The 26598-nt window shown below is 39.5% G+C and overlaps 1 protein-coding gene across 1 annotated transcript; it reads right to left on the reverse strand.

Annotated features, from left to right (window-relative positions):
* Positions 1-354: 354 nt before the first annotated feature.
* SPTSSA (serine palmitoyltransferase small subunit A) lies at positions 355-22581 on the reverse strand. Its single transcript, XM_063091482.1, has 2 exons — positions 22419-22581; positions 355-1981 (listed from the first exon to the last, which is right to left on the reverse strand). Exons 1-2 carry the CDS (start codon positions 22528-22530, stop codon positions 1878-1880), a joined length of 216 nt encoding a protein of 71 aa, XP_062947552.1. The 5' UTR covers positions 22531-22581; the 3' UTR covers positions 355-1877.
* Between the last annotated feature and the right edge of the window lie 4017 nt (positions 22582-26598).

A 26598-nucleotide genomic window follows, 5' to 3' on the forward strand; every position in this document is an offset into this window, starting at 1 on the left:
GGGGAAGGAAATGGGATGGAAGGAGTAAGGAGGAGGGGTAGGATTGAGGCCTGTAGCACTGTAGCAGCCCCTCATCCCACAGGGGGGATGGGGAGTAAGCCAAATTTGAGCATTAATTGAGTAAATCCTAAGTTACATACTCACATTCATTATTTTGCTTGTGATAGTCTGAATACAGCTCAGATATAACCATATCCAATTTTTTAACTACTTCAAAACTAAGTAATTACATATGAGGGTACTTCAAGAAAGTTCATGGAAATCAACTACAAATGATTATATTGAAAAGTAAAATTTTTTTTTAAAGTTCATGGAAAATAGAATTAAAAGATACTATGAATCTTTCCATGAACTTTTTGAAGTACCCTTATATTATCCTCACCACTCCTATCTAATTGTAATGATATAAATTGACTCTTTAAAAAATACTAAACTTTTATGGGGCTGGCCAGTTAGTTCAGTTCGTTAGAGCGTGATGTTATAACACCAAGGTCAAGTGCTCAGATCCCCGTACCAGCCAGCCACCAAAAAAAAAAAAAAAAAACTAAACTTTAATATATTACTTGGGACCTCTGGACTAGAAAACACTTCAAAAATCTAGTCTTTAACATTTAAGGGCCAGAAACACCTAATTTTTTTTTTTTAATTAGCAAAACTTATTCTAGAAGGCATGTTAAAATATATAATGCCTATTTTTTTTTAAATTAGCAATACTTTTACATTGAGAGACATGTTAAGATATACTTACTGCTTACCCAGTCCTCGATAGCAATCAATTCAGACATAACTACTAGATCAATATTTAATCATCCAGGAAAAGATATACTGCTACATCAGCTGATTTTTTTTCTCTTTGAATTTAATGAGTTTACATCCAAAAATTAGGTAGTAATTTTACATTTAAGGAATAAAAATCTTTTTTAAAAAATACAAAAGAGTGAAAGGATTTTAACTGTTTACATTTTGCTGTAGTTTTTAACAACAGTTCATCTCATCATATCTTATTGCAATGTGCAAATACATTTGCAGCACCCATTACAATCATGAAACTAAATTTATCAAAGTACACTGTTAATAGTGGCCTTCAGAGGAAACTGATTTACCTTCTATTAAAAACTCTATGGTATATAACCATTACATAATAATGCTACTTAACCACCTTTTGTCATAAGAATCATCACTAAAGTTTTCTGGAAGTAAGTTCACATAAGAATTAAATATTTAAAGGGTGAAATGTTCCTTATTTTAACTTTAGCAAGATCTTTTCTTTTTCGTTAAGAAACACTTAAATAGTTTTAAGCAAAAGCTATTAGAGTATAGATAGCTAAAACTGTACTCCTGAGTTCAAGCATACAGATAAGTCTTTTGTAAGTAGTTCTCAATACAATATCCTCCCTCCCCAGCTCCCTGCCCCGATCTTGTTTTGTTTCTTACAAAACTTTGGTCAAGAGTAGAAATATATCCAGGCAGATATATATGCCATACAGTAGCAAGAACAGTAAAGCCTAACTAATGACTTTGGATTTTAAAAATAGAAGGCAATTAAAATGTACTCAAAGTTACATTAAGAAAAGCTTTCACAGGGTAATATTGAAACAGTCACAAAGGTTTAGAAAATACTAATATCAAAGTACAAATGACTACGATGTTAAAATAGACAAAAACTACTATACAAGAGCTTCTTTTATAATTAAAAATAAAGAACATAACACATGAGTCAGGATGATTTTCCTGTTCTCATGAATAAGGTTCTCTTTATAAGGTTAGTTATGTTGACATCTAGTAGAGTTTCTTATGACATCTGATGAGGTCTCATTCCAACTTCATAGGGTAGGTCTTCCCCAAGGAACCTCTCGATCCTGGTCCATCTTGGTCATTCACTGTACAATTTCAAAGTAGTACAATATCGCCATGATGTGCTGGGGCATGAAGACATATCCTGTGTACAGGGCCATCCCCACAACAGAAACTAGCATGGAATCTGAGCTGTAGTTAAGGAAACAGTATTTTTCTTAATTTATTGAAAACTAAATGCCCAAATTTTTCAACAACCATTTTATGTTGAAATGCCCATTCACTTAGTGATATATATATATATATATATCTCAAGTGTTTCTAAAGAACTCAGCTTAGCTGGTTAAAGTGCCATGTTATAACACCAAGATCAAGGGTTCAGGTGCGGATCCCCTTACCCGCCAGCCACCAAAAAAAAAAAAAAAAAAAGAATTAATATTAACAAGAATGATAATGCTAGCCACTAACAACCATGCCTGGCACCATTCTAAGGTTTTGTGTTTGGGCGGGGGGCGGTTAGCTCATTTTATTTTTACCATCACCATACAAGGTAGGTACTGTTATTCTCCCTATTATAGTTGAAAACATCAGACTGCTTAAAAATAAGCATTGAAAGTGTTGCTGTTCAACCTAAGAAACAAACAAACATAAAGGAATAAAATTATATTAAATGACTGTAAAAGGTCTACCAACTTAAATAATAAGAATGTACGACTGAAGAATTTTAGAATTATTTAGACTATACTGTGGCTAAAAGCATTGACTTTGGAGCCAGACAAAGTTAAAGTCAATCATACACTAGCTTAGTGACATACGAGTATAAAGTGACAGCACCTGCTAATATTTATTATTATTACTATTAAACATTATTATTACCTATTGCTACTATTTGTAAATAAAAGTCATACTATAACCTGAACAATAAACATCTGTACTGTGTTCCTTTCTTCTCATTTAAAAAGAAACTGAAACTGAACATATGCAAGTCAACCAGGGGTCCCCTCTAGAGCCACACAAAATATTGCTAACAAAAATTATGTAAAATTTAAGGGCTTTTGGCTTTGCAGAGTCACATAGCCATGCTAAGAGGTATAACTACTTCTGAACTTGGGTCATGTTTTAATTCATTCATTCATTCATATTCTCTCTCTCTCTTGCTCATTCCTCATTCCTCTTCTCTACTCTTTTCTTTCTCATACCTTTCAGCTCTATATATATATGTGAAGTCTTCAAAAAGTTCATGGAAAGATTAGTGTATCTTTTAATTATGTTTTTCCATGAACTTTTTGAAGTAACTTCATACTAGTATTTCTACAATACTTTATATTCTTTTATGAGAAGATAGGGTTTAAATAAACAATGTGTTTACTACCAACTAATATTTGTATAACAGGTTCATTGAAAAATCTTTCACATAACATTATCTTCCTTGATTCTTACAGCTTTCCTGTGAAATGTTTATTATGTTTACCACTCATCAGAAGCTGAGAAAACACTGAGGAGCTTGTCCAGAGCCTTGCAGGAAGCTGTCTGCAGAGCCAGAGGTCAAACCAAGGCTGTCTGACTCAAACCCTAAATTCATTGTCCTCATCCAGCAAACATAGGTGAAAAGTGTCCTATAATCTTTTTTCATGGAATTAATCACATTCACAGTGCTGTGTGACCACTACCTCTACCTATTCCCAAAACTTTTTTGTCATCCTAAACAAACTCTGTGCACATTAGGCAATAACTTCTCATTATTCCTTCCCCCATAATCGTTTTTTAAATTTACTTTTTAACCTCTCTTTGTCCAATTCTCCCTTAAACTATCACCTTCTATTTACCAACTAATTTTTTTTAAGGATACACTTGCTGCATCCATATCATTGCCATATATTTGTTCATCACTAATGTAGCCACCTGACTTCCATCCCTCCAGGATATAGACATTGCTCTAAGGTCACAGGTGACCTCCTATCAAATCCAACAGCTATTGAATTGACACTGTTTTAGTCTTTCCTCTTCAAAACCCTTTCCACTCTGGGCTAAGATACTTCTCTAGGGTTCTCTTTCTATCTCACTCACCACTTCCCTGTTTCACTGGCTCTTTTCCCCCATCGGTCCTTTATTTGTAAGATGCTTAGAGTAAACCTGGTGCTTTTCTTCCATACTTCTACTTCACCCGTCCTCCTAGTACAGGAGCCATTGTCTTTTAGTTGGCCTAACCCTATCCCAGGGATAAGTCCTGGCTAATCTTAACCAATTAGGGTATCCTCTTCTCTTGGTAGCAATGCCCTCCCCCAAAACTGATCAACCAGCTCCAAGCTTAGGACTGCTGCCAGGAGTTCAGGAACACAGATGCTCTCAGTCCTTCTAGAATATGCAGTTGGCTGACAGAATCCTGGAATCACTGGAGTCACTTTGCCTCCTTGAGGAAAGCAAGAATCGGAACAAAGGTGAACAAAAAAAGAAAAGAAAAAATAGAATAAAAAAAGAGAAAGAGAACAAAGGTGACACATGAAGGTAGCAGAACAAAAATAATCACAGAAAAATGGAGCCAGAATCCTGATCAAACCACCCTGAAGCCCACCCTATCACTGGATTTTCAGATACTAAGCCATTAGATCCCCTTTACTCTTAAACCATTTTGTTACATTTTCTTTGTTACTTACAGCTGAAAGCATTCCTTCAGTGATAAAAATGGAGTTCCCAATGTTTTATCTTGGGCCCTACACCCTCTCATAACTTAAAAAAACTACCTTAATGTTGTTGAAGACAGATATTTCCTACCACTTACTGAGCAGTTCCACCTATGACATTCCACAAGGTATCTTAAATTCAACATAATCAAAACTGGACTCATTAACTTTCTCTAAAACCACCTCTTCTGATTTTTTCAATTGAAACTTTTTGCCTAGTCATCCAGTCTAGAAGCTTCTTTGATTCCTTCTCCCTACATTCAAATCTAAGACTTCTCGGTTCTTTCCCAACCCCTACAAATGACTCTTCTATCTCACCTCCCATACCCTAATCAATGATAAATGATTGAAGCATTCATCATTATTACTTAGATCATATAAATGCTCCCACTTTAGGCCTTAGCACTTAGAATTCTAAGACAACCATTCGAGATCTTTCCAATCCAGCCCCAAGTACCTATCTTACTAGATTGTGGTCCACATAAGGAGACAGGAATTCCAAAGAGCCAAAGCACTGAGAAAAACGAACAAAGCTGGAGGCATCACACTACCTGACTTCAAATTATACTACAAAGCTATAGTAACCAAAACTGCATGGTACCGGTATATATAGAGACAAACAGAATGTAATGGGACAAACAGGCAGAATGGGAGAAAATAGAGACAAACAGACAGAATGGGAGAAAATATTTGCAAACTATACATCTGACAAGGGGTTAATAATATCAAAAATATATAGGAGCTTAAACAACTTGATAGCAAGAAAAACAAAAACAAAAACAAATGACCCAAATGAGAAATAGGCAAAGGATCTTAATAGACATTTCTCAAAAGAATACATACAAATGGCCAGCAGACATATGAAAAATGCTCAACATCACTAATCAGCAGGAAAATGGAAATCAAAACAAGATACCATCTCACTCCAGTTAGAATAGCTATTATCAAAAATATAAGAGAAAACAATTTTGGTGAGGATATGGAGAAAAGGGAACTCTTATACATTGTTGGTGGGAATGTAAATTACTACAGCCATTAGAGAAAATAGTAAGAAGGTTCCTCAAAAAATTAAAAATAGAATTATCATATAATCAAGCAATCCCACTACTGGGTATATACCCGAAGGAATGAAGTCAATATGTCAAAGAAATATCTGCACTCCCGTGTTTATTGTAGCACAGTTTACAATAACCAAGATAAGAAATCAACCTTAGTGTCCAACAATGGATGAATGGATTAAAATATATATATATAGATGGTATATATACAATGGAAAACTATTCAGCCATAAAAAGAATAAATCCTGTCATTTGCAGCAACATGGATGGAACTGGAGACCATCATAGTAAGTGAAGTAAGCCAGGCACAGAGGGAAATACCACATGACCTCACTCATATGCAGAATCAAAAAAAAAAAAAAGTTGATATTATAGAGGCAGAGAATAGAACAGTGGTTACCAGAGGCTGGGGAGGAAAGGGGTAAAGGGGAAACAGGGAGAGGTTGGCCAATGGGTACAAAATTAAAATTAGACAAAACTACAATTAGATAGGAGGAATAAGTTCTGGTGTTCTATTATACAGTAGGGTAACTATGGTTAACCATTAAGTTTTGTATACTACATAATAGCTACGGAGGTTTTTGAATGTTTTCACCACAAATAAATGATAAACACATGAGGTCATGGTTCCATTAACTACGCTGACCCAATCACACAACATACATATGTATCAAAACATCAGATTGTACCCCATCAGTATGTACAATTACAACGTGACAATTAAAAAAAATAAATAAGTAGATGGGGATTGAGGGATTGATACAGGGATTCTTGTACGAATTACTTCTTGGGGGAGTTTATCAGAAGGGGAGTGAGAACAGAGCAGGGAAAATAAGTTAAGCAGGGATAAGGTCTCAGCTTCCACAGGGTACTCTGGAGCATGAATTGTACCACTTAGTTGGCATTGCCTTGAGACAAGGGGTCTGGCCTTTTGTATCCCCTTATCTGTCAATCATTAGCTGCAGGATGGGGTAAGGAAAATCCACCTGGGTGAGACAGCTGCCTTGGCAGAGGGCAATAACCTGGAGGAGGCAGCTATAAGGTATTAGCAGACAACACTCACAGCTGATAGGTGATAGGTACATCAGCTAGTAAAGGGAATCAACATCCATTATGCTACTTTTCCAATGTACTTCCCAACACTCCAAACCATTCCCCCAAAATACACACATCCTACTCACAGCCATGTTACATGTGTCTCAGAAAACAATGTTATATATTTTTATACTGCTCTGGCTTTGCTTATTATTTAATAATAATATGAGGAAGTGTAATAGCAGTAACAGCAGCTTTCAATTTGTGAATGTCTACTGTGTGCATGGCGCTGTGTTAAGCCCTTCATCAAATTCAAGTAACATCCTCAACATCAGAGTAAGCAATAGAGCCACGTCCAGACCAAATCAGCTGAACTCCAAATATATGTGTTCTTAAGCACTGTAATATCTTCCTATATATAAAAACTCTATTCCCCCTAGTAAAACCTAATAATTCTTGGAACTCAGTTATCTCGTCTTGTATGAGACCACCCCAAGTACTCATATTTTTCCCATTCTTAGCCCAACCTCCTGACTGAACAAATTACTCTCTAATGCTCATAAAGCTTATTATTCATACAATATAGCACTTATCTCCTGACATTACCTATTACCTCACTCAGATTATCAACTCCTTGAACACAGAAAATGTCCTATTATTTTTGTATCCCCAATACCTAACAGAACACACGTTCAATAAATATTTGATGAACAAAGAAATTTCTCAGGAAACATTCATTTGACTCTAGATTCACCACCATGCTTTCTCCATATTCCACACATTATTGTGGCTGGCAAACTTGATTATGTATACAGAAAAGAAAAACAAAATCAGCTTCTAGGCAGCAAGGTATTTAAAAACACATTTTGGTTTTATACAGCTTTTATGTAAGTCTTATAAATATATACACCAAGCAAATGAATATGGTATAGTAATAACCTTCGGGTCACTGGCTCAAGTTCACTCGAGTAAGGAGTAATTAATGTAACAACCACTTGAATAATTACATTACATGCTCTTTATGGCACTATAATTCTTCAATTAATATGGAGGATATATCAGTTAAGGAACATGCATAAATTAGCGTAATAGAGATTACTCCACAATAAGATAAGAATCTGAAACTTAAGTTCAATTTTGTGAACACTAAATTGTCAAGCTTTTAAATTTTTTATACCCATATAAAATCACAATTTTTTTCTAAGCAAAACAAGAACTTATCAAAACTTTAATAGATTTTTTTGCCTAGCTAAAACACAAGATACTAGGTTCCAGTCAAGATAGCAGAAAAGACAGTCCCCAGCGTCACTCTCTCCCACAATTCAACCAATTTACAACTATAAAAATGTAACATCAGCCAAGCCGGGGCTGCTGGAGCTCAGGGGAAGAGGAGAGACCTACGGAGTTCATTAAGGTGGAGAAGTCTTGATGAAAGAAAGAAAAAACTTCTTGGAGCATTTTGGGCTGCAGCCGCTTTAATGCTGGAGCTGCTGAGCGCATGGAGCAGGAGCTGGCAGAAGCCACAGCTGTGCCCTTTAGATGTAGTTACTTGGAGGCAGCAGGGGAGAAGAGGGCCTTGGTGGCCCCCAGGACAGCAAGACCATTAATAGGGTTCCCATGGACCCACACAAGAGCAAAAAGCCAGAACAGCTGAAAAAGGGGAGCCACTCAGAGGCTGGTGAGTCATCGCAAGGGACTGGTGCAGGGCCTGTCCCATGGGAAGTGTTTGGAGCATGGGCAGTGGAGGAGACGGGCCCACTGGGAGATCACTGGGACACAGCAAGGACAGCCGATCTGCCCCCCAGTCAGTGCAGGACCACTCAGAGGAGACTGGTCAGGAATGCAGAACTCATGGGGTGCAGTCTGATGAAAAGATTCAGGCCCATGTCAGAGTTTCTACACAACCCAGATCTACCAGGTCTCTGGAGAGCCATAAGTACTTATAAGGTCAGCCATTAAACCCTGAGCTGCACAAAAAGTCTTCCCTGGGAAAATAGCAGCAAAGCAGCAATTTAGCCCAACAACACAGCTCAAGTACTGGTTCCCACAGAAGTTCCCCCATTTTAGAAGTAAGCAAAGGACAAAAAATTAGTTCCAGACCAGGCACACCACCAGCACCCGGGGCCCCACCCAGGGGCCCGGGGCATGGAGCCAGGGACTGGACACCCCGCCCACACCCAGGCACACCACCAGCACCTCAGGGCCCTGCCCAGGGGCCCAGGGCATGGAGCCAGGTACCAGACACCCTGCCCACACCCAGGAACAGTGCCAGCATCTCGGGGCCCCACCTGGGGGCCCAGCGCTTAGAACCAGGGACCGGACCCCCCACCACAAACAGGTACACTGCCAGCACCAAGGAGCATGCCAAAAACATCACCTCCATGGGTGTAGCCCACCACAATCACCACAGTAACCACAGCTGCCATGAAAGTGGCTAGACATCACAAAAACCACACAGATGGTACAACAGCCACCGGAGTGCAACAACACAAGGAGAGTCACCAGTAGAGACCAAAGAAAAGAATAGGATGTCTCTCTCCACAAAGCCCATTTCAGAGTGACAGAAGAAACATCTGCTCTATGACTATATTGGGGGAACTGATCACACCTCTCAGCATGGGACAGATCATCTAGGCAACAAATCAACAGAGTAACCATTACTCCTTCAGGAGAGAAGAAATCTAGGGTAATTAGAGGGGGGAGGGGGAAGGGAGAGGGGGATGGGGAAAGATTGGACGAGGGGCATAAAGGATAAGTATGATTTGTAACAATATATGTACTAATAATATTGATTTGATCAACATATGTCAACATTGAATCCCCAAAATATGTATAATCGATTATGATTCAATACAAAATAATAATAATAGAAAAAAATACAAGATACTAGAGTTCAAGACTGTATGTGGCATTACATTGTGATACATACATATCAAGTAAAAGTAATCGGAAATAAATGATAAATTCAGGATAGTGTTTACTTGGTGAGGTGGAAAGGGGAGAGGAAGAAGGGAGAAGCAATTAAGGAGGGGTCTAAAGGGGGCTTCAAATATATTAGTAATGTTTTTCTTCAACTGATTGATAGTACATGCACATTTATTACATTATTCTTCATGGGGTTTTTTTTGTATGCCTAAATAATTTTCTTAATAAGAAATGTAAAGAAAAAATGGGACTGCATATAATATTAGACTGAAAACTGTTTTGTCTGAAGGATCCTCCTCTTTTACCAAATTTAGGTTAGGCATATTTGGACCTAATTTGTTGCCAGGAAATAAACACAGTCTTAGCTCTCAGGAACAGAATAAAAAGTTCTCAGTTCTAGCAAAGATAAACAGAAAATTACTGAAAGTCACTTGAACCTAGATGCAAATGCCAATTTATAAGCTGCTGAAAAACAAAACAAATATACAAAACCCTTAACCTAATCCTTTACTCACAGAATTTAACTTCTATCCTGGGTCCCCCCAAAAATGTCTCTATATTCTGATCTCATTTCTCTTATTTCCAGAATCATAATAATTACATAAAGCCTACAAAAGGAAGTTTTTATAAATCAAATTTCAAAATTATTCCATAAAATTAGTCTAAAGCTCTCAACCATAAGAGAATACTTAAACTCAACTGTACAGTGACACTCAGACTAAGTGAACAAGTAGACAATGGGACAGCAAGAAACTTCTACAAGCCTTAATAATTACCTTGCAAAAAATGCAAAAAGAAGGCAGTTTTTATAAGTAGCTTTCCACAAATTCAATTTAAGCAATTTTAGCCAATGAAGTTGAAACAGTTCCACTGTACTGAGTTGAATATTCCCTCAGGTTATGCTTGGCACCATTTTAAGTGTTAGTTTCTTTTTTTTTTTTTAATTTAAAAGATGACCGGTAAGGGGATCTTAACCCTTAACTTGGTGTCGTCAGCACCACGCTCACCCAGTGAGTAAACCGGTCATCCCTATATGGGATCCAAACCCGTGGCCTTGGTGTTATCAGCACCGCACTCTCCCAAGTGAGCCACAGGCCGGCCCCTTAAGTGTTAGTTTTTATTGACAGTCTTAGGCATTGGTTTCATTGTGACATCTGCAAGGTTGGAGAATGTGTAACCTTCATCTCTTTAGAAGCATTCTAGCAAACAGAGCTAAACATACACCATTTAGAATACGTCAGCTATAACTCGCTATCTGGTACTTGAGTGGATTTCTCAATCTATCTCATTCTATAACAAAGTTGCAAACTCTCAAAGTTTAAAGTATCCTTGACACATTATAAAGTACAAGGATAGAAACAGGACTAGAAACAGTACAACACCAGAGAAGACCAAGGTTTGAGATGGAACTCTGCTATCCCTATTCGTGTCTAAAATTCTCTGATCACCAGGCTTTTTACCTACAAAATGTGGACACACAGCACCTGTCTTTCAGTGTTGATGTATGCATTTGGACCTGAATCTATTCTGCAGCAGAAGGCAATAAGGGTTGGATATCCTTTATCCTAAATGCTTGGGACCAGAAGAGTTTGGGATTTCAGATTTTTTTTTTTTTTTTTTTTTTTTTTGTATTTTGGAATATCTGCAGAATACACGCTAGTTGAGCATCACTTACCTGAACATTCGAAATCTGAAATGCTCCAATGAACAATTCCCCTGAGCATCATGTCAGCACTCAAAAAGTTTCAGATTTTGGAGTATTTTGGATTTTGGATGTTTAGATTAGGGATACTGTATAATCCCTATTAAAACTGTTCTTTGAGAGTGTGAGCATTAAACATCATGACCCAGACCTATGTTTGGGAATTTTCCAAGGTCGCTCTGATACTAATTTGCTATTAATTTATAGTGTATCCTGGGATGTGACAACCCCTCTGGGCCTGATTCTTCATAAAATGAGGTTCTTTTCTTCATTAACATTTTAGGATCACATTTGTTTGGAGAGGACATTTAGGCACCACCTCCCAATTCTTCTCAAAGTAGTGTTCTGTTTGAGACACACACACACACACACACACACAGAAAAAAATGCAAAAATCAATGTTATATATAACACACATATATCGGAAGGTAACACAGAAAGTAATAGAGCAATCTTTCCATTAACCAAACTCTTATTGTTATTTTTATTATTTTTATAAGTATTATTAGCAGCTTATAAATTAATCAGCTCTATAGTCTAGAAGGGGCTCCATGATTCAAGCAATATAGAATAAAGTTAGTGCAATCTAGAAGAATAAAATCTCAAAAACTAAAAGATGGGCTGTTCTGTTTCGTGTTTTATGTTATGTCTCTACCACTGAATTTCAAGCACTTCAGAACAAGAGCGCCTCTGCTGAACCTTCACTTCCAGCTGTAGTACATTGTTTGATAAAGCAGGTACTTCATAAATCTTTCCAGAACTGAGCAGATAACGTGCCAGGTTATGTGCAGGTGCTGAAGACAAATGTTTGTTCAAGGGCTGAATGAAAGTTAGGGTTATATATAACCTGGACAAAACAGAAATATTTTATGGACTCTGTGGATATAAAAGCAAACAGATGCAAAACTATATATGTTGTTTTCTGTTCAAGTGTCCCCAACTAATCACGAGCTATGTTTCCAACTAAACAGGAAAAAAATAAACATTTTAATTTTTACCATCCCCAACCTTTATCTCAGCAACTTAAAAAAAAAAAAAAAATCCTGTAACAAAGAGAGGAAATACTTTCAAAAGCAAGACCACAGCAACTAACATTTCCTGTCCTGACCAGTAACCTGTGAGCTATCACCACCTACCTTAATAACCTATTCACAGGACTTTGGACAAATCAAAATTAGTTTCTCATTGGGGAAAAGTCAGGGACCTTTGGTCCAGTGGGTATGACATACATACCTTTTCACTACTCTAAATAATTTCAATGCTTTAAATCTCTGATTACACTGGTCACATCAAAAGGCAAAGCTAAAATGAAATTTAAAGCAATCCAATTTTTATAATTGTCAAATTCCTTTTGTAAATCAACTCTAAAATGCTACTTATCCTTCAAAATAACCCAAAAGTTTTGATAAATCTAATTTATTCTAAGGAACCATCTTAATGAAAAAAGAAAACAAAGCATTTGACAAAGTATTATCATAGGCTCTTTACAAAAAAGGAAACAAAGCTTTCGTTTCCTTTAAGAGAAACTTAGTTTCTGCTAAGTGAAAGCAGTTGCCTGCTACCAGATGAAGCTCCAAACAGGAAATCGTCCTTATTACTGTAGTTTTTTTTCCCTTGATCTCAAAAAACTAGGAATTATTACCAGCAGAAATGTTAAGAAGGTTTGTTTTCCCAAACATATCCCCCATCTCTTGATACTTTTCTAATTATCTTAAATTAAAGCAAGTGGAAGATACTGATACTGTTACAGTTCTGTGTATGTTAACCAATCTGATATTTTGGGATCATATGATAGGATATCACATCAGCACAGAAGTTAGTGTTTAGCAAGCAAAACTCATTCTCCGAGTTATCCATACTGTGTTGATTTTACAAACCTAGGTAAGGAAATTGTTTTTAGACTCTACAATTTGACAAACTCTTTAAAAACTGAATAAAAAGTCATGCTGCTGAAACAAGCAATGATCACGAACTGAAAATTTTTCACTCTGAACTGAAATCCTAGAAATAGTTTGCAGCTCTAATCCCAGAGACACCAAGATTGTGAATGGATGTACATCATTATTAATTAAAGCTTCTATTAGGAATATTTGAAGTCCCAGTGTCAAGGGGGTAAAAATTCCCAGTCTGCTCTGAAAAATAACATGTTGTGCTACAATGCATGCTTCTGGAACATCAGATAGCTCACACGTGACTGGTACAGTATAGGAGCTATACTATTTCCTATGGAAATTTTCATCAATTAGGGGAACCAGATAAGCAGGAAAAGAATTATAACCTTTAGCAGGGAACATCTCTAATAAGAACTGCTGCACAGGCAGAAGTCTTTTTAACTCTATTTTAAGAAAGTCAGAAATTAGCATCTGCACCCAGCCTCCCTCTTCAGAGAGGCACACCTCCAGGATAGCACTGCTCTCAGTTAGTGGCAGGTGGCACTGCCTCCTGAGCCATCTCAATGGCAGCCCACACTATCTGCATTACATCAGCACCCACTGCCAGCATTTCCACTCATCTTTGTCCACGCATGTCCTGTGGGGCAGCTTCCAGGATACTGAGCTGTCTGCCTGGGCTATCCAAGTTATCCCCCAAGGTGTCAATTATTGTTTTTGTTAGTGCTTACTAAGTCACATACATTTTGAGTGGTCTTCCCCAATACTATTTTCCCATAAACCCTATTATTTGGGGATTTTTCAGAAACATATATAACATATGCTTGCTAAAATTCTTATATTAGTAAAACTTCTCATAAATATTGAATATAAATAGTATCTTTCCACCATTCCATAACTACTATTTTTTAAGCATTCTCATTTATGAAAAGTATATACACTATCAAGTAGATCTTTTGGAACACTTAGTTTTAATAATTAAATATGAGCATTTGGGGTTTGTTCTCTAAAAAAAAAAAAAATCAAAAGAATCTATCTTAGCTTAGCTCCTAAGTGCCATAAATGTCACAACACTCAAAGCCTGGAGAGATCATAAAGTCTTTAAGAAAATGAAGCAGAGGGGCCAGTGAGCTCACTTGGGAGAGCACAGTGCTCGTAACACCAAGGTCAAGGATTCAGATCCCCACACCCATCAGCCACTCCCTCCACCCCCAAAAAGAAACAGAAAAAGAAGCAGTAGAGACAGGACCTACAGTCATCACCACTGACAAATCACTGATATCACATGCTGAAACACTGCAGAATATCAGTGCATGGTCTGTCTCCACTGCCATTAACCACCCATGACCTTCTCTGCCTGTCTGCTACAGACCACCTAGTTCTTATTAAGCATGGTTTTTATTATCTTCCACCTTTCCTGAAAGCTACTAAAGAAAAAGTTGTAATACCCTAAGAAGTACAGATAAGGTATATTCCAACATTCTCACTTACCCAGCCAAATGTAAAGGCAGCATAAACAGGCTAAAACAGTTTTCTTCAAACTAAAGTGCAGAAGCCCTGGGGGTAACAAGATAACTTTCCGGGAGGTTAGGATAGTTTACGGAGAATCCATTTACAGATCTTCTGCTTCTACTATACTCTCCTAAAGCTGAACTGCCTGAGAACTGCTGAGGTCTGCTAGTTCTGCTTCCAACTTCACTCCTCTCACTTTCCTTCCTGAACCTTACAATGTACATTTCCCCAGGGTATAAAATAACCTCTGGGACATCAAACAAAGAGATAGTAACTACCTCAGGTTGTACTTCATTTCATTCAAGTTGCAAACTTCTGGCACAGCTCTAAGTCTCATCTATCTATCCATATGATAATTTGAATTCAAAAGTGAGACAGGAGTAAAGGTGCTTACAGTAACACGATTATTTGAACAGGAAAATTGCACTGAGCTCTTTCTGGTAGAAATTAAGGCTGATTTTGCTTATTTGATTTCACAATGAGGACTGGCTTTGCTAATTAGGTTATGTGATGAGCATTTTCTATGCATTGCATGGGGGAAAATTATATTATTTTAACAAAGTACACAGTATGAAAATACATGCATGAAAAGCGAGAAATTAAATCCTTTGTGACTGAATAATTCATATGTCAACTTCAATAAGCAAGGGGATGCAGTCCATGCTTCTTGTCCTTTTAGGAAGTGCACAAATAAAAAGTCTGTTGACCACTGGACTGGAGGATTGGAGGCATTAATTTATCAGTTACAGTTCCTCCTGCCTCTGCTTCTCCCACCTAGCCCTCCCTAGTGATGGAAAGCTGCACTCATTTTTACAAAAGCAAGGTCAAAATGTAATGGCAGAAAATACAAAATAAAGATTGAAGATCACTGGGAAGAAACTCTTTTTCTACATAAATTGAAGGTACTGCAAAATGTTCATGTCAGGGCCGAGCCGTGGCGCACTTGGTAGAGTGCTGCGCTGGCAGCGCGGCGACGCTCCCACCGCGGGTTCGGATCCTATATAGGACTGACTGGTGCACTCACTGGCTGAGTGCCGGTCACGAAAAAAAAAAAAAAATGTTCATGTCATTTCAAGGTTATTCTGAAATCACATTTTGCTTAAAAGTATCTTGATAAAAATCTTTCTAAAAGGCATTAAGCTTATTTACTAAGAACACTTTTCCTGGAAGTAACTTTCTCTAATATTGAGAATTTAGCCTAATTATCAAATCACACACTGATTTTCACTGGAAGTCTATTTGAAGTCTCAGATGAGTCTATACATTTTCTTCAGAAGAGGAGCGCATTAAGAAAAAAGTTCTAGTAAAAGACTGGTGACTTGGGGTTTTAATGATAATTCCCCTTATTGACTAGCTCAGGGGAAGCTCTGTACTTGCTGAATTAATGAATGGCCCCAACCTACTTTTTTCAAATTTACTACCTACCTATTCTGCCTTAAAGAATGCCTGCTCCAGCCAGTCAGACTGGAGTACTCGCCATCCCAGCACTCCTCTGCACCCCAGTCTGCATCTTCTTCCCTATCTGAAAGGGGGAAAAAAAGCTCAAATACCTCCCTGAAAGTTCTCTGAGTACTGTTCTTCCTGCCCCACATCCCAAAGCACTTGCTGCCCAGCTCCCTCAGCTGAAACAGCACAGAAAGGATCCATCTGAGAACATGCAAATTCTTTTTCCTGAAATTAATCTCTAGTTTCCTTGAAGAAAGAAATGAAATCCATCTTCTTGGAAACTTAGTATAGAACTCAGGGTAGCACATAAAAAAATGAGAAAAAAACTATTCATAAGCTATATTTTTTTCCACTCAAAGTGAAAATAGCTTTGAGTCCCATGGAGAAAAAAAAAATGTATATTCTTATGGCTTACTTTCCTTTAATACAAAAATGTCAATGAGAAATTGTTACTGGATTTTAACCAGTGAATCTATTCAAAAGGTGTCAGCACCTCCCTTCATCTCCTCAAATCTTACTCCAACAGCCTAGAAGGCCCTATATTATCTGACTCCTTTCCTCCTATTCACTGCCCCCCCATCATTTGGCTCCAGCCACACTGGTCTCTTGTTATTCCTGAAACATGCTAGACTCGCTCATGCCTCAGGGCATTTGTACATACTATGCCTGCTGCCTGAATGCTCATTCCTCTAGAATTTTGTCCCTGCTTAAGTCTTTCCAAACATCCTCTCCTGACCACTCTATCTAAAACTGAAAAACACTTCCTCTTCCTTACTTCCCATCCTCTTCTGTTTTATTTTGCCCATAACAGTTATAACAATCAAATAGCCTATACATTTTATTTATTTATCTAGTGTCATTAGAAGAAATATTTTTATCAGTTTTATTCACAGTTATAGCCCCAGTATCTAGAAGAGTACCTGGCAAATAGAAGGTACATAATACTTATAGAATACAGAATTCAGTAAACATACATATTTTACAAATGAGCAGACAAAGCAATGTAAATTTTGTTGATGGCTCCAAGATAAATCAAAGAAGTTCTCTCAATCTATAACATTTTCTACTTTAAATCTGAATTCTCTCTGAGAACTGAATTTTGTTCACCAGAAATAGTCAAGCTCCAAAGCTACTCTAAAAGTGGTTTAAAATCAGGTCTCGAGCCGGCCCGTGGCTCACTCGGGAGAGTACAGTGCTGATAACACCAAGGCCACGGGTTCGGATCCTATATAAGGATGGCTGGTTAGCTCACTGGCTGAGCGTGGTGCTGACAACACCAAGCCAAGGGTTAAGATCCCCTTACTGGTCATCTTTTTAAAAATAAAATAAAATAAAATAAAATAAAATAAATAATAAAATAAAATAAAATCAGGTCTCTTTTCCCACTCCCAAATACTTCTGCAATTGCTTTTAAATGACAAATCAACATATAAACTAATGTTCCTCAAGCATTATTTGTGTGCCCAGTACTGTGGTTTATTTAAATTTTTAAAAAGTCTTTCAAAGAAACATGTACTGTCTTTCAGGGAAAACCTAATTCCTAACATAACATAAACCAAAAAATTGCCCACATTTTGCTTACAATAAATAGGATACAAAATGCAATGGAAACATAAGCAGCAGCAGAGAGATGGCAAATATACTCCAGTGATTACAGACTAATGTGACTTTAACTTTTAATTAAGAAAGCAAGTTTAAAATAACATACTTATGGGCTGGCCCGTGGCTCACTCAGGAGAGTGCAGTGCTGATAACACCAAGGCCACAGGTTCGGGTCCTATATAGGGATGGCCGGTTAGCTCACTGGGTGAGCATGGTGCTGACAACACCAAGCCAAGGGTTAAGATCCCCTTACGGTCATCTTTTATAAAAAATAAATAAATAAATAAAATAACATACTTCTGATTCAAATTATTTTAACAAACTATTTTTAATTTTCCACCTCTCCTCAATAGACATGGTTACAATGTTATTCAATCAGGCCCTACAGGGAGTGTCTCATTGGTTACAAAACCTGTCTTGGTTACAAAACCAGGTCTTTTCCTTTCCCACCACTGGCTGCCAGTACGTAAAGGGGGCTTTTGATGCGTGCATTAAAAATTTCCCCTAAGATGAGGTCAGTGGTTTTCCATCTGTGGTAGGTTGCCTTCTACAGTATACATTGTAATTCTAATTAGCACTTACAAGATTCTTTTTATTGTTACTTTCTGTCTCAATGTAGGTGTAAAGTCCCATTTCTTTGTAAGGTAGAAGTCATGTCTGCACATGGAAAAAGTTAAAATATTGGTTGACAAACCAAAAGCTAATATATAATTTAAAATGTGGTAGCAGAAGACAGATAATAAAAGAAAATTTAGGATACAGGCCCTAGCATGGAAGGATTTACAAAACCTACTTATGAATTTTATTGTTTCAAGAACTATTTACAATGTGTCTGACTTGACACAATAGATACATTTCCTTAAAAACAGTTAAAATTATTTTTTATAAATCACAACTTCCTTACTTACATAAGTTCAAAAACATATTCAATTTGGATGGACGTTCAATTTACAAGGGCTTTTAACTAACTTTCAACTATTTGATTTGAGAAGAAATAGAGAAGAAAATCATTTCTAAACATACTTCAAATTTGCTGTGAATTGAATGGCCCTCCCAAACTCATGGAAGCTTAAATTGTGTCCCCCAAAGTTCCAGGTATTAGAAACTTGGTCCCCACTGTGACAGTGTTAAGAGAGTGGGAAATCCTATTATGGTAATTGAAAGGTGGGGCCATGAAGAGGTGATTAGATTGTGAGGACCATGCCACAGTGAATGGATCAATCCATTTGATGGTTTAATGGTGATCACGGGTGTGGTTCTCTTCTTTAAAAGAACAGTCAGTGAGGTTAGTCTCTATCTGCTCAGCCATCCACCATATGATACCCTGCTTTGCTATGAAGAGTCACTGCCCACCAGCAAGGCTCTCACTGGATGTGTGACCTGGACTTTGGAATTCCCAACCTCTAAAAGTGTAAGCAGTAAATATTGTTTCTTTAAAAATTACCCAATTCCATACATTGTTGGTGGGACTGCAAAATGGTGCAGCCTCTATGGAAAATGGTATGGAGGTTCCTCAAACAATTGCAGAGAGATCTACCATACGACCCAGCCATCCCACTGTTGGGAATATACCCAGAGGAATGGAAATCATCAAGTCGAAGGTATACCTGTTCCCCAATGTTCATCGCAGCACTCTTTACAATAGCCAAGAGTTGGAACCAGCCCAAATGTCCATCATCAGATGAGTGGATACGGAAAATGTGGTACATCTACACAATGGAATACTACTCAGCTATAAAAACGAATGAAATACTGCCATTTGCAACAACATGGATGGACCTTGAGAGAATTATATGAAGTGAAACAAGTCAGGCACAAAAAGAGAAATACCACATGTTCTCACTTATTGGTGGGAGCTAAAAATTAATATATAAATTCACACACACACACACACACACACACACACACACACACACACACACAAACCGGGGGGGGGGGAGAAGATATAACAACCACAGTTACTTGAAGTTGATACGACAAGCAAACAGAAAGGACATTGTTGGGGGGAAGGGGGGAGGGAGAAGGGAGGGAGGTTTTGGTGATGGGGAGCAATAATCAGCCACAATGTATATCGACAAAATAAAATTTTTTTAAAAAATTACCCAATTCCAGATATTTTGTTATAAGCAACAGAAACGGATTAATACAAAATGCTCAAGGATGCCTATAGAAAGTATGTAAAAATAGTTATAGCAGTCTATCGGATTTCCCTAAAATAGAAACTTCAAATTATAAAAGGACTTATAGTAGTGAAATATAAACGAATGCACTTACCTTCTTTAGGAAATTAAATATTAATCTAGAGTCTTTCTCTGTCCAAGACTTCTAACTCAAACAGAGACCAATTTTTAGACAGACTCTTACACTAACTTTTAGGTTTCTAGCAGCCATGATTATGTTCAATGTAATTTTTAGGCTACAGAAAATATGTCTCTTTCCAAAACTGGCCACAAAATAGTCCTGAGTGAAGCTTACTAATTATTAATGAATTTATGAAATTCAAACTGCTTCACAGTAAGGTTCCTGATAAGTAGGGCAGGGGGGAATCCAGCTTTCTTATTCAGTTCTTTCCTCCAAGTTAGATGAGGAGTCAATCTCAAATTCATGTTCCAAACTACAGGATAGTTAAATGCCTGACTTTAACATAACTCCAGAAGTTTAGGTGAAATCATATAATTAGAACAACCAATAGCAATTTAAGATTAGGAGCTGGCCAGTTAGCTCACTTGGTTAGAGTCACTAAGGTCAACGGTTCAGATCTCCTTACCAGCCAGCTGCCAAAAAAAGAAAAGAAGATTGGCTTATGTCAAAGGATTGCATTTCTATCCTGGGTTAATTCAACAAGGTGAACTTTGACATAAGATTTTTTTATTAATCTTAGATTTAAAATCATAAGATTCTAAAGTAGAAGATGCCAACTGGTTCCAGTTCTCTCTCACTAGTTTAAAAAAAATTTACCAAAGTCAATTGTTCAGATCCCCATACTGACCAGCCACCAAAAAAAACAGAAAGAAAAGAAAAAAAAATTGAAATCACTTGATCACATAAACCAATGAGAAGTCAAACACATCAAAGGCAAAAATCTACTGAGGCACTACATCTTATTTCATAATTTATTTCTCCATCCCCAAAAAAGCCATCATCTAGGTATTTACAGGACACTATGATTACTGCAACATAATGCACATACATAATATTTTAAGAAAAATCTTAACACCGTTGACACTGTAGCATTTATCCATATGCCAACAGAAGCTTTTAAGTGTAAAATCTATACTAGACTCTGATAAGTGGGCTCTACATTCAACCTCTGATTTTTAAAAACTTCAATTTAGTCAACATTATTTAAATTAACTTTAGAGTGATTTTAAGTGAGTCAAGATGTACATGCTTCTACTGAGAAATTTCATTAAATGTGCATTTTAGTATTCATTTTACAAGCCATGAAAGCATGAGCCCTAACCTAAGAAACTGGAGAATAAAGTGCAGCTACAAATAAATAGTGCAAGAAATCAGAGCGGACTTCATATTTGAAGTCTATATCCAAAATATGCATTATGGTTCTTAAGTCCCAGACTTGGAAAGAGACGCCAACAGTAATTAATAAACTGCCCTGTAAGCAGCTAAAATTCCTCAAACGTGCCAAACGTGCTGAAACAAAAGACTCAGATTTTAGTAGAACCTTATGCTACCCTCAACACAAATAAACACACTGATAAGGCTTGGAACAAAATTACCTCAGTCACACCCAAATGCAACAATTCATTTGCAAACTTGTTCTGAAGTAAATTACTCCAACTAAACCATACTGAAAAGGAGAGAGCCTGGATGAAGTAAACATGCTATGTGAAATACTTGTTTCATGTTGGCTTCCGAGTTTTAAAAAGAAGCCACATCTCATTATTGGTATTTGTTTTGCAAGAATAATCATCAAAGGATGTCAACATAGACAACTGGAGACGAGAAACATCACAGACTTCAGGGAGTCAATTTTCACAACCTTGACTTATTAAATGCAGTTGTGAAAGTTAGATGAGTTAAAATACAGGCAAAGTGCTTAGCACAGTTACCTTGCTTATAGTAATTACTCAACAGTCATTAACAAAAAATTTTAACTATCCACCAAAGCTCGGTTTCAAACCCTATTGATAACTAACCACAAACTCCTTTTCCAGCATGACTTCTACGGACGGTGCAAAGAAGTAATGAATAAAACACACTTTTAAAGCTACCCATCTTCAAGATGGGTACCATCTGCAAGTTTGGTACAAGAAGTTATTGTCCCAAAAAGGTACAATAACTTAAACTGCTTTCAAAACCTGTATTGGGCTGTCATGAGCACGAATTCAAAATCTGGCTTAAAAAACTGGTAAACTGGTTAGAATTCTCATTAAGACCCAAGCCAGCTGAATCAGTTAAAAGTCAAAGGAGTCCAAGCCTGGACCCATCTGCTCCACTTACACAATCCCTGACTTCCCACAGAAACAGGCTGAATCAAAAGCAGGTGCGTCCAAAGTGCAGCTGAGGACGTACCGGGTTGGACATCGCCCTCGGGGATTTCCTGCAGAAACAGAGACGCTTCCACTGGCTCAAGTGACTCAGGGCACCCGGGCTCTCAAGGGTCCTCGTCCCCTCCCCCGCTCGACCGCGTGAGCGCGGCCCTCGGCCCCGGGGCCGCCTCCCGCCCCCCACCCAGGCCCTGGGCCCGGAAGGATGGTGCCCCGCGGCCCGCGCCCCAGCCCCGGTGCCCGCGCCCGCGGCCCGGGCAGGATACTGAACACGGTCCGCTCCCAGGGCTCCAGCATGTAGAGCGCCGTGACCAGCAGGTACTGGTAGTAGAACCAGGACATCTGCTTCCAGGCCCGCGCCAGCGCCATCCCCGCCATGAGCCTCCCGCGACGTGGCCGCACGTCAGTCTGTCCGGCCAGCCTCCCGTTCGCGTCCTACAGCCCCGGGCCGCCAGGCCCGCCCTCCAGCCACCCCGCGCCCATTGGCCCGCCCTGCCCCGCGCGTCACCGTGGCACGCCCAGCCCTGCGCGCGCCCGAGCAGCCCGCCGCGAGCCCCGCCCCGCCCTGGCTCGGCGGGCGGCGAGGCGGGCGCTAGTGCCGGCCCGTGTCCAGGCGCCCGAGCGGTGGTAGCGGTGCCTCCGGACCCGCCCAGAAGCGCTTGTGAAGAAATGTTTGTGAAATACTTGCTATGCCTCAGGCATCCTGCTGGGCAGGGGGGATTGCAGGGGTGAACGGGAATGCGCTGGGTTCCTCACCTCGTGCTCCTTACGGTCTAGCGAGGGCATTGATCACACGAATGCCAGCAAAGCCGTGGTTGGTGCAAAGGAAGAGAGCAAAGGGCTCGGAGAAGGTGGGAGCGAACGTCACCTAGCCAAGGAGGTCTGGGAAGGCGCCTCTGTAGAAGGGATGCAGGCATCGCCTCCTTCCTCCCTTCCCCCACCCATGCACACACAAAAACACACCCACATAGACCAACATACCCCACGCACTCCTTAACCTAAACACAGCAGAGAGTTTACCGTAAATCTCTCTCTGCACACCTCTTAGTAGTTACAGGTACCGACGGTGTCGATCAAAGGCCGGAAGAACCACGCTGATCTAGTGGGTTCTGCAGATGACAGGCAGCTTGAGATCGGTATGTGGGCTGGTGATACCTCCTAGAGATGTACTCCCAAATATCCGGATTTTCCCACTGTCAAACGGGCCGGCAACATTGCACTCACCATCAGGAACTCTATGCATGGTTGGCATGTGAAATGACACAAAGGCCTAATGTTTAAATGTTAAAAGAAAAGTTTTCTAGGTTAAATAGCCTACCACTTAAACTTTAAAGCTTTCGGAGTTGATAATTCTTTATTCATTTAGAATATCAGGTGTGTTGGGCCGGCCCGTGGCTCACTCGGGAGAGTGAGGTGCTGATAACACCAAGGCCCCGGGTTCGGATCCCATATACGGATGGCCGGTTCGCTCACTGGCTGAGCATGGTGCTGACAACACCAAATCAAGGGTTAAGATCCCCTTACCGGTCATCTTTTAAAAAAAATAAATAAATTTTTTTAAAAAAAGAATATCAGGTGTGTTTATGTGCTAGACATTGGAGATAGCAAGCCAGATAGACTGAGACCTGCCTTGGTAAAGTACCCAGTCCACTAGAGAAGAGAGACAAGTTAACTGATTACAGTGAAGTGTTGCAGATGGTATTTTATGTTATGTGTAGGATGCCAGGATAGCCCAGAGAAAATCAAATTGGATTGTGAAAGCCTTCTGGGAAATGATGCTTGAGCTGAGTGTTAAAGGACAAGTAGAGATGGAAGAATGGATGGGGTTGGGGAGGAGAGGATGAGAGAGTCCACGCACAGGAGCAGGGCACCCCTATATGAAGGCCTGATGCTTTTAAAGGGCTGGAAGAATTAACATGTGGCCAGACCAAAAAGAATGTGTAGACAGTAGCAGGAGATAGGCCTAGATAGCCAACAGGGACCGTATCCTGAAAGACCTTGTTTGAGACACTAAGGACTTTTTAACTTGATGTCTAAAAACTACATGAGCCAATGACTTAATGAGATTTTCTGTTTGGACAAAACTTGGGTGTGGACAGTAGCCTGGAGGCTACTGAGGAAAAGAAGAGCAGGTTGAAAAGACATTACAGAAGTAGAACCTCTCATAGGACCTGAATAACCCACAATCACTTGGAGCCTCCTTACCCCTCACAGATCCAGGTACACTTTAATAGATCTGCAACATAACCAGCGCCAATTTAGACAAGCCCAAGGACAAAATGGCGCTGCCCACCTCCTCCCCTCCGCTCCTGAAGCCTCCTGACTTAAACAGAAACCCCTTTTGCTTTGGCAAGGACACACACCGTTCTCCACCCTGATCAACATTATCATAATGACCCTCCTTGATGGTATCAGGCAGCTGCTGGCACTACATAAGCTCTACCACCCCCACACCTTTTCAGGGAAGCCCCAGGCTGCCTGCCACTTTGAGCAGAGCCCGGCAGATTTTCTTCCTTTCATAAAGCTTGAACCTTACCCGGCATCTCAGCTCACTTTCTTTTCACACTTGCCCTCCCACTTCCTAATCTTACTGTGTCGAACTTTTCTGTCCCTATTTCTCTCTGAGCTATCTCTTCAGATCTGTTCAGGCACAGGCAAGCTCTGTTTCTTTTCCCTGCACTTGGTGGTGCTTAGTTAAATCTACCCAAGATAGGAAGCATCACTCATAGCTGTCCTTCCCTCACCGGCCCATTACTACCAGGTGGTCCTCCCCGCTGTCTGTAACCCCCAGTCTACTGCATCTCTTTGGGAGTCCAGCCTTACCAAGCCAATCTGTATTCCTCAGCTTCTCTGGGATTCTAGTGAACAAAAATTTACCCATCTTGTTAGAGCTGATGACCAACTAGAAATGGGGATAAGAGGCTAGGATCCTGTATGATAACAATATTCACAAAGAACCCAGGGGAAGAAGTTTGACTGAAAGGGTATTGATTTTGTTAGGACAAGGCTGATCTGAGGTACCTGAGGGACATTTCAGTGGAGGTATCAAGGGGACAATTGGACATATGGTTTAGAACTCAGAAAAGGAGGCTGAACAGAGAAAGAAGCATGTGGATTTTCAGTAAGCCCTAGTCTTTGAAGCTGTGAGAGCAGATGAGATCCCCCAGGGAAAGCACATAGAGTGGGAAGAGCAGAGTATGGAATAAACCCAGAGTGAGAGTCCAGAGGGAGCCAATAAAGGGAACTCAGAAAAAGCTACCTGAGATTTGATACCAATGAGGAGAAACATACAGGAGAAGCTAAAGTAGGAAGGGACAGCAAACAGAATCAAATGGCGCAGGGAGGACAGGCGAAAAGGAAGGAAAGTGCCAATTTGTTTTGTCCACATGGGGCTCAACTGATGACTCACTATTTTATTGTGGAGAGATGAGGGCAGGTAAGAAAACAGAGAGTTAAACCAGGTTTATCTTTGCAGGAAGCTTGCCTTTGAAAGGAAGGAGAAAGTATGGTAGTGAGGTTTTTTTGTTTGGTTTGACTTTCAGATAGCAAAGGTGTGAGCAAGTTTACGGGCTTAAAGACAAGACACGATAAAGACAGTGGGGTAGGGGACCAGATCCAAAGCCTTAATAAGCAGGAGTTGGTATTTCTTTCCCTAAGGGGGAGGATGGAAAGATGGGAGCCAGATGGACATAAATACAGAAGAGTAAGTTAAGGTACTCACTATCTTACAGCCTCCGTTTTCTTAGTGAAAAAAGAAAGAACTTTCTAAAGTAAGGCCCTCTGGAGAGTGAGCAAGATGTTGCGGTGTGGAGGGTAAGAATAAAGCAGGCTGGGGAAAGTATCCTAAAGCCACCTAGGGATTGTCAGGCAGAAATTACCAGTAATAAATAGCACCCATATAGAGAACTGGAGAAGTTGAATTAGGAGACTTGCTCCAAGGTGTGGTTTTGCTAGCTGAGTACAAGAGAGATACAAGGAAATAAGAAGGTCGATGGGCAAGGTCAAGGGTTCATATCCCCTTATTGGCCAGCCACCAAGAAGAAGGAGGGGGAGGGGGAAGGGGAGGCGGTTGATGGGAAGAGAACAACTGGAATAATGAATATGGGAGTTGGGTCAGAGAGGAAAGTAAATGCAGAAAAGAGAAATCGGAGTAGTCAAGAGCTATATGAGGCTGGAAACTGGAGGAGTGAGTGCAACTTCCGTGATGGAGGATGATAACCACAGCTATGTTTCCAAAGCTTAAGAGTACAGAAATAGACCAGTCCCAGACAATGACAAGGCACCAGTTGTGACTGTGGGATGGGCAACTGAAGTGGAGCGGAAGGGACAGTAAAGACCATCAGTGCCGATGGTGTTGACGGGGCTGATCGCATGAATGCTGAAGTTGTCCGGTATGATGGCAGGACTGAGGGGTGAGAGCAAGTCTGTGAAGCAAATGTCGAAGTC

This window comes from Cynocephalus volans, chromosome 3 (genome assembly GCF_027409185.1).
Source record: "Cynocephalus volans isolate mCynVol1 chromosome 3, mCynVol1.pri, whole genome shotgun sequence".
Classification (NCBI taxonomy): domain Eukaryota; kingdom Metazoa; phylum Chordata; class Mammalia; order Dermoptera; family Cynocephalidae; genus Cynocephalus; species Cynocephalus volans.